A 9,720-nucleotide genomic window follows, 5' to 3' on the forward strand; every position below is an offset into this window, starting at 1 on the left:
TTCCATTGAAAGTGGAAACCCCCTTTTTTCGGGTCTTTATTGTTAAAGGTGAGCTCCTCTCGTTTTTGGCCCGGGCTGCATGCAAACGCAACACATTTACTAGAATGCACGCTCGTGCGCGGTCATGGATCGCGTAAAGCCCTGACCCCATAGTTCTCCTTTAAGAGTCCAAGCAGTTTTATGAAAGCACACATCCCCAGCATCTCTTTAGATGTGAATCTCTACTGGTCCCTGGGTGGTGCCGATTGAAGCTGCGCACTCTGCTGAGTTGCTTGATCTGTAATTAGACACTCCGAGGAGAGGGCTATTGCATGCAAGCATGGGAGGCAGCGTTGCTTGGGAAGTACAAAGGTACCTTGCAAGTGAATAAGAAATGTTTATGGAAAGGAAATAAATGTGTTCAGATATAGGTGTGGATACATTTCTTAATGTGTGTTGATGTTGGTTTCCTTTGTAACTCTTAATGAAAGCCGCCATATTGCCATTTGTTTCCCCCTTGCCCACTCTACCACAAACTGGAAAAGGGTTTGGCTGGGAGAAGACTCCCCTAACTTTTTTTTTTTTTTTTGGTTCACAAGCGTTCGTCGAGCGTAGAACGCGCTACAAAACGTTCAGGTGTGAACGAGGGCTAAGAAAGTGCAGGGGCCTGGTGAGAACCCAGCTGATCCCCAAGTCCATGCGTGACTGTCACAGCCCCCTCCTGGCCCAATGATTTCCCTTCCCCCGCAGCTACACATCACAAAGGGGTGAAGAATGCCCCCTGCCGCAACTGATTGGGCCGGTGGGAAGTGTGTGTCCATCACCGTTTTGCATGAGCTTGGGTGAACTCTGGCAAGCTTGGCCATCAAGCCCCCTCCGCACATCCCTAGTGGTCAAGCATGGTCATCAGCGTAGTGCGCTTTTAAATGGCCGTAACAAGTTTTGGTTTATTGTTTTGTTGTTTGAAATGCCATGTTTTCCCGCCTTTTCTCTTGTTTTGGGTTTATAATCTTTTCTCCTTTTTTTTAACTTTCAGATGGTCTAGCCTGGAGCTCTTCCTTTTTGTTGTTTGGCTGCCCGCATGGATTGTTGCTCACCGAACGGCCCGGGATACAATATGTAGCAGAGGGCCGTCTCTAACCTGCATCCACTGCTTTCCGAGACCAGGGATTGTACCACGCCTTGCTTGCTTTCCACTCTTTGAGTTCATGAGGTTCTGGTCTTCCCGGCTTGCACCATGAGTACCAGCGTGGGAAAAGAGAAGGACCCCAAAGATAAAGAGCCGAAGGGGCACGCTACAGTAAAGGAGCCCAAGGCCTCGGGGGGCACTCTGAAAGAGGGCAAGGACCTTAAGACCAAAGTGAAAGATGCCAAAGAAGGGAAGAAGGACGCCGGCGGGGCGCAGCCCGGGGTGGCATTTTCCGTAGACAACACGATAAAACGTCCCAACCCAGCCGCCGGCATGCGCAAAAAGGCCAGCAACGCCGAGGTGATCAAGGAATTGAACAAATGCCGGGAGGAGAACTCTACTCGCTTGGACTTGGCCAAGAAGTCCATACACCAGCTCCCGGCCTCCATCAAGGAGCTGACGCAGCTATCGGAACTTTATTTATACGGTAACAAGCTGCCGTCGCTACCGGCAGAGGTGGGCTGCCTAGTGAACTTGGTGACGCTGGCTCTTAGCGAGAACTCTTTAACCAGCCTGCCGGACTCTTTGGACAACTTGAAGAAGCTGCGCATGCTCGACTTGCGGCATAACAAGCTGCGAGAGATCCCGCCGGTGGTGTATCGGCTCAGCTCGCTCACCACGCTGTTTTTGCGCTTTAACCGTCTCACTACTGTGGAGAAGGACATTAAAACCCTGACCAAGCTAACGATGCTGAGCATCCGGGAGAACAAGATCAAACAGTTGCCAGCGGAGATCGGTAAGGAGATGTTGGGGGTTATGCATGCGTTATATCAACCTGTCCTCTTCTGTCACCCTGTGTCACATAGGGATGCACCGATACCGGTTTTTCGGTATCGAGTACCGATATTTTTTTGTTTTTTTTTCCTGTGCTCGCCGATACCGAATACCGATACCGGAAGTCCCATTAAGAAAGCCAGATGGCATGATGTAAAGGCTCGCCACCCGGCTTCCTGATTAGCAGGGAAGCCGTCTCCGTGCTTCTCGTCATCTGATGACGAGAAGCAAGGGGGGCGGCTTTCTGGCCAATCAGGAAGCCAGGCGCCGTGTAATGATGCGACGCCCAGATACCTGATTGGCCGGGAGGCCGGCTCCATGCTGTCTCGTGACGGAGCATGAAGCCGGCTTCCCGGCCTTTCAGAGAGCCGGGAGTCGCCTCATTATACGGCGCCCGGCTTCGTGATTGGCCAGCTGCCTGACCAATCGGGGAAACCCGGCAGCGAGTCATTACACGCTGCCCGGCTTCCTGATTGCCTGGAAAGCCGGCTCTATGCTCCCTCATCACAAGTGATGAGGTAACATGGAGCCGGGAAGCCGGGCAGCGTGTAATGACTCGCTGCCAGGCTTTCTGATTGGCCGGGAAGCCGGCTAATGCTCCGTCACCTCACCCAAATGTTCGGCATCGACTCCAATACCAATACTAGTATCGGTGCATCCCTATTTAATGTGTAGCCAAAACTCTTGTCACATTGTTTGCTTTCTGCACCCCGTTGAGGAGAATTCACTTCCTGTCCTGGAGATATAACAGGAAGTGTAAAGAAATCTCTGGTATTCAGTTGTCACTGAAACAGGTATTCCCATTGGAAGGTTAATATAAACCGGACAAAGGTTCTGATCCTTCTGTACTCTATGCAAAGCTAAAAATAAAATGTTTTGGCTGTTCATACACTTTAAAGAAGAACTCTGGGGGGGGGGGGGACCACATTGCAAGGGCTAACTGCTCATTTTCATCTATGGACTAAAATAAAAGTTGTACGTGCCTGAACCTTGGAAGCGGCCGTTTGTCACAGTGCTTCCTCCTATGCTGCAGCCATGCTATGCCTGTTGGCATCCTCATGTCCTATGCACAGTGTATTGGATGTGTTGACTCGAGGATCCTTAGGCTGCAGCGCAGAGGGAGAGACCGGTTTACCAGCAAGCTGGCTGGAAGGAGCGCCGTCACAGCTGGCCAGGTCCGAGGATCGGGTACAACTTTATTTCCCTCCCTAGACCAAAACGAGCAGTTAACCCTTCCAAGGCAGGGGTAGCCCCACTGCAAAGGTTAATAATAATAACCCCCCCGGAGTTCTGCTTTAAGGTAAATGTTATAAAAATATATGAACAGCAATTGCACATACCCGTGCAGCAAAAATATACAATAGGAGTGGCGGACTTGTTCATACAAGCGTTCAGCCTCGAGGTATCGGGGAGAGGGAGAAGAGATAAGTGCATAGGAGAGCCAGAAGTAACAGTGTGTGTCAGATAGTGGAGGAGGAAGCAGTGCTGGATCAGTACTCTGTATATAGGGTGACAGTGGAGGAGGAAGCAGTGCTGGATCAGTAATCTGTATATAAGGTGATAGTGGAGGAGAAAGCAGTGCTGGATCAGTACTCTGTATATAGGGTGACAGTGGAGGAGGAAGCAGTGCTGGATCAGTAATCTGTATATAAGGTGACAGCGTGTGTCTTGTCAGATAGTGGAGGAGGAAGCAGTGCGGGATCAGTACTCTCTATATAAGGTGATAGTGGAGGAGGAAGCAGTGCTGGATCAGTAATCTGTATATAGGGTGACAGTGTGTGTCTTGTCAGAGGAGGAGGAAGCAGTGATGGATCAGTAATCTGTGTATAAGGTGACAGTGTGTGTCTTGTTAGATAGTGGAGGAGGAAGCAGTGCTGGATCAGTAATCTGTATATAAGGTGACAGTGTGCGTCTTGTCAGATAGCAGAGGAGGAAGCAGTGCTGGATCAGTAATCTGTATTTAGGGTTTAGCCGGAGCTCGGGTCTTCATATGTTTTCGGTGAGAATAAAGTTTGAGCTCCTCGAGTCATGTTCAGACATGTGAATAAAGCAATATGTGGATCTATGTTGTAAACAAGGAAGCGGCGCACGCATCGTATGCGAGGGAAGCAATCCCACTTCTTCCCGGTTTGTAGAGTTCATCTTTGTTCCGCCGATAAACATTCAGCAAATTCCTTTTAGTCTCCGCCCTCCATTGTGTCCCCGTATATAGGGACTGCGGGCGAGTATATAAAAGCTCATTCTAATACCCGGCTGTGCTCCGCGACACGTGACCTCCTCTCACTTCAGACATCGGAAGTACTCGCGGTGCGCCCAAATGACAGTTTTAGACTGAAACCGAAAAAAATTGTCAGGCCGAAACCCAAAATGACTTTTCCTTTCCAACCTTTTAAAAACATTTTTTCTTTTTTTTTGTTTTTTTGTTACTGTTCGGTGATTTGGGGAAATATTTGGGGGTTCAAACAGACCTCTGATATTTCCCTTGTAGAATAAAAAAAGAGATTGAGAACACTGTGTTCTCTTTTTCTGTGTCCCCTGTTCTCAATGGACATGAAGCCTCTGTACTGAGTGTTCCTCATCATTCATAACATGAGGATATAGTGCGTTTACTATATCTACAATCATGAATGAACAGGAAGTCCTCAGTACAGAGGCTTCCTGTTTATTCATAATCTGGAGATGGTAAATATTTAGTGTCATGAATGTACTGGAAGCCTCTGTACTGAGCTTCTTTCTGTTCGTTCATGAGCAGATAGTAAATATTTAATATGTCCCTATTCATAAGTGAAATGGAAGTGATGTAAAGCACCTCCTGTTCATTCCTAACTGGGGACATAGTAAGCTTACTATGTCCTCGGTTATCTACAAACAGTATTGACTGCTCAGTGTTTGTGCTGCGCTCTCCATCCTGACTGCTCCGCCCGTCACAGGAGCCAAGCTCTCCTCATCCCACTGCTCCGCTCTGCATCCTGACGGGTCTCTACTCCCCCGCACTGCCTTGCTCGGCATCCTGGCGGGTCTCTCCTCCCCGCACTGCCTTGCTCGGCATCCTGGCGGTGTCTCTCCTCCCCGCACTGCCTTGCTCTGCATCCTGGCGGGTCTCTCCTCCCCGCGCTGCCCTGCTCGGCATCCTGACGGGTCTCTTCTTCCCGCGCTGCCCTGCTCGGCATCCTGGCGGCTCTCTCTGCCCCGCTCGGCATCCTGGCGGCTCTCTCTTCCCCGCACTGCACCGCTGGGCATCCTGGCGGGTCTCTCCTCCCCCGCTCGGCATCCTGGCGGGTCTCTCCTCCCCGCACTGCCCCACATCCTGGCGGGTCTCTCCTCCCCGCACTGCCCCGCTCGGCATCCTGGCGGGTCTCTCCTCCCCGCACTGTCCCGCTAACTGGATTAGTTCTGTGTCCTTTCTGATCCCCGCTGCCTCTGCCGACACAGGTGGGGGAGAGCAGTGGGGATCGGAGGGGATGCACCTCATTTTCATCCATTTTTGCCCCTAGTACCATTTTCAGCTGAAATCTTTCGGCAGCCAAGATTTCAGGGAATCCCTAGTGGTTGCCTAACGTCTTTGTTTATATTGCTACACACTAATAGAAAGTGACGATCAGGCTTATAGTGTGCAAACCTGCAGCCCTGGAAGTTGAAGCACAGGAGGAAGTTCTAATGTCGGCTTCCTAGAAGGATGAGAACTCGGAGAGGGCAGAAATCATGGTTTACGTCCTCCCATATGCAGTCATATTGGACGGGGGGAGGGGGATGGACGCGCGTGGTGTTTGCTGGAGTACGAGTGGATTGCTTTTCTGCAGGTAAAGCCGTTCCAAAATGTGATTTCGGCTCCATGTTTATCTACTTGTCCAGCGTTGCCATTTAGCACGATGTGTTAACATTGCATCGGGCGCTGTCCACCGCTCTAGATTAAAAGGACGTATTGATAAATATTTACCCAGAGCATGGATGGGAAGAATTCTGTATTTGGCTGGCTGGCTCCAACCGCCGGCCATTATCTACACTTTGTTGGCTTTTATACCAGCGGCGGGGAAAGGATCGCCGAACCCAAGAGGCGGGAACACAAATTTAAAGTGATATTAAAGTCATGTTTTTTTTTTTTTCCCCCTCATTCTAATTCTGCTTTTAATACTTTGTGATGCCTCTTGCTGCGATCATCTCCTTCCCTCCAGCACCGGTGCCGGTTTCTGATCCAACGCAGACTCCTCCGTCTTCTGTGTCCCACGGAGTCGGCGTGCACGAGCGGTCCTGTATAATGCAGGCAGCGATTGCCGCGCAGCCCTATTGATTTCAATGGGGTGACATCCGCGCAGAAAAAGGTACAAGTACTTTTTTATGCGATAACGTGACGCGCGGCTGTTTTAGCTGAGATAGTGTTCGGAAGCGGAGGCGGCATCGCAGTGGGATACCGCGTGATCCGCCCGATGCGACTGGTGTGCCATTAGACAATAATGACACCCACCGCGCGATCGATTGACACCTTGGCGACTCCTAACCGCGCGGAATCGTGCACGATTGCCACGCGGTGAGGTATCACCTAGGTGTGAACCTAGCCTAAAGATGCCCATACACCTTACGACCATGGTCGTAAGCTTATTAAAAGCTCGTACGATCTGCCCATCTTGGACAGGCAGATCGTACTTGCGATCATCGAAAGCCTGCCCCGCTGAGGGGCGGGCTTCAGATGACCGCAATGCAGAACGGGCAGTGTGCGCGTGCCGACAATCGTATGATTATCGGCAGGTTTTCGAGCATGCTGGTTCGACAAAAGACGTGCAACCGTACAGTAAAAACGGTTGCATGTCTTCGTTCACACTGCTCGATTCTCGTACGATCGCGGGATTTCCTGCAATTCTCGTACGAGAATCGAGTAGTGTATGGGCACATTTTAGTGGTAATGTTGAGGGTCCCAACCACCAAAATAGCTCTGGTTATAGATGGACTCACTAAGGTAAGTATCCCCCTAAACAAGACAAGCATTGGAGCCGTAATATACGGAAGGGGGGGGGCACCCAGATGTAATTGCCGACAGCTCAATGAGGTTCAGCTGCGTATGCTGTGCAGAGTGACGGGTTTCTTTTTCCGAGGGAGACGGACTTTCTACACGCTGTATTGGCCCTAGGGCTGCAACAACTAATCAACATAATCGATTATAATTGATGATTGAAAAAGTTGTCAACTTTTTCAATCATCGATTAATCGGCTTCTGGTTAGTTGGCCCTGTTCTCGGCTCCACACGCACTGCGCGCCGCATCTCCTCCCCACCTCACGCTCGCCGCTGCCAGACCCGCCCGTATCCAGGCTCCACGCGCCGCACCTCTTCCCCACCTCACGCTCACCGCTCTCCCACATCCACGATCGGCACAGGGACGCGGGGAGAAGAAGTAAGAAGGAGCAGGCGTGGGGGGATGACAATCGCAGATAGACAGGCCAGATCTCAGAAGAGCCCTCCATGTTCTTCTGCTGCTAGGCCACTGGAGGAATATTCAGTTTATTGGCAATGTCGCTTTGCCTTACATGGTTCGTGTTTCTACCGGAAAAGTTCTGAGCTTCAGTTATCCATCGGATGCTTTCCCCGCTCTTCAGCTGCATGAGCCGCGAAGCCACGTAAAGCCTCGTAGCATGATATAGTAAAGGGGTTTTGGATGCTAAATATTCTGGTTAGTGGTTCTCCCATTTCCTGGGAAAGATTTGGAAGTGTTTTTCGGTTCTGTTAAGTTTACTTGAGCAGCGTCTCGTATGAAGACAACGCCGCGTCCTTTGTTTTAATCGCAATACTTTAAAGCCTAAACGTAGGTATGTGAAACGCGGCCGACGGTTGCCTCACAGGCGAGAGTTAAACAATGATGTAATCTTCCCGAGCAGTGACATGCAAGCAGAGCCGTTGGTTTGTTCAGCGGCAGCCGGGTAAAAATTCCTTTCCGTTTTTGTAAAATAGATTCCCAGTGCCAGGATCTGAAGACTGCTTCATCATTCTTTCCAGAAACAGAGGCTCTTGGAAAGGAAAGAGCCGCCTCCGTGACGTAGTGTGACCGTGCAGAGAAGGTTCACTTCTGACTCTCCAAATTGATGGACTTAAAAGGGAGACTTCTGGCAAAATACAGAATTGAGTCTGTTGTGGAATAGCTGTTTTCTGGGACAAGAGCACCTGAGAGATGGGACGTTCCCCCTAAATAAGGCTGGAAAACGAGTTTTAGGTTGAAGGAGAACTATGGTGGGGGGGGTGGGGTGCTTTTCACTCACCTCATAGTTCTAGCCGACCTGTGACAATGAGACTGTCGCAGGTCGGCTCAGTAGATCGGGAGGTGAGCGATCACATACCGGCGTTCGCTCACCTCTCGATCCTGTCACGGCTCTCTGCGGTGACAGGGGAGGGGCTGGATTCCCCCCTCCCCGCTCCGATCTGCCAGCGCTGACTGGCGGAACGGACGGGGGAGGGGGCGGGTACAGCTGGCTCTGCCTCTAGATAGGCAGAGCCAGCTGTCAGTCACGCAGCTGGGCGGATCCCGGCACAATTGTTGGTTCCCAGGAGTTGGTTCCCCCTTTTGTGGCATAGAGGCCTCCATTTTTTTTTTTTTTTCTGGGAATGTGGATTTTGGAACTGATGGTGGGTCATGAAGACCTGGCTCAGTTCAGCACGACCCTAGGCATCAGTTGGGTTGGTTTACACTAGGCAAACGTTTGTGGACCCCTTACCATCGCTCTTGCATGAGCTTGCTGGTCATCACATTACAAAACCATGTGCATGAATAAAGTTGGCCTCCCCCTTGCAGTTATAAGAGCCTCTACTCGTCTGGAATAGATGTCTTCAAGATTTTGGAGTGTATCTTTGGCAATCTGGGCCAATCTACCCAAAATAGCATTTGTGAGGAGGTCAGGTACTGATGGTAGATGAGAAGACCTGGCTCCCAATCAGTGATCCAGTTCATCCCAGTAGGGTTGAGGTCAGGGCTCTGTGCAGGACTCTTGAGTTCCTCCACACCAAACTGGTCACACCATGTCTTTATGGAACTGGCTTTATACACAGGGGGCAGTCATGCTGGAACAGAAAGATGGACTGCCCTAAACTGTTGCCATAAGGATTGAAGCGCACAATTGTCCAAGATGTCTTCACGCTGTGGCATCAACCATAATCTTACGTGGCTTTATGCTTGATTGATGCATTAGGTGTGAAATCTGTCTGGCAATCCGATGGGTGTGTCTGGGTTTGGCAGTTGCCAGGAGAACGGTACTTGCCTGACTGCATTGTGTAAAGTTTGATGGGGGGGGGAGGGGGGGGTGTTGTATAGGACTAAGACTGGGATGCCATTAAAGTTCATGTGCGTGTAAAAGGAGGCGTCCCAATACTTTTGGCAATATAGTGTATTTTTTTTGTTTTCACTGTGACTCTAGGGAAGGTGATATGAACTGTAGTACGGGAATTTACATGAATTATTCATTTTTAAGTATTTCAAATAATCATAGTAAAAGATGTATGTCTAAAACCGGTACATTATTATCTGATGTAATATATACTGTACAGGGTACTTTAACCCCTTGCTGACCGCGGTGTTTCACCCCCTTCCTGGCCACGCCATTGTTCAGTATTCAGCGCTGCGGTACTTTGACTGACGTTTATTCCGTCATGCAACGCTGTACTGACATGAATTTTATACCATTTTTTGGGGACAGAGAGAGATTTCTTTTGGTGGTATTTAAACACCACTGCGGCTTTTATTTTTTACTATAATTAGGACAATTTTGAAAAAAATTAGTTGGTTTTTTTTTTTTTTTTTTTT

General features: G+C 49.8%; 1 protein-coding gene across 1 annotated transcript in view; it reads left to right on the forward strand.

Moving 5' to 3' along the window:
- SHOC2 (SHOC2, leucine rich repeat scaffold protein) overlaps window positions 1-9,720 on the forward strand; it is a 59,794-nt gene that overhangs the window by 15,487 nt on the left and 34,587 nt on the right. The window contains exon 2 of the mRNA XM_018562570.1: window positions 1,016-1,904. Coding sequence (XP_018418072.1) covers window positions 1,217-1,904 — 688 coding nt within the window. The 5' untranslated portion in view covers window positions 1,016-1,216. The remainder of the gene's footprint in view (window positions 1-1,015; window positions 1,905-9,720) is intronic.

The sequence above is a fragment of the Nanorana parkeri genome, unplaced genomic scaffold, assembly GCF_000935625.1.
Source record: "Nanorana parkeri isolate BGI_ZX_2015 unplaced genomic scaffold, ASM93562v1 scaffold585, whole genome shotgun sequence".
Classification (NCBI taxonomy): Eukaryota; Metazoa; Chordata; class Amphibia; order Anura; family Dicroglossidae; genus Nanorana; species Nanorana parkeri.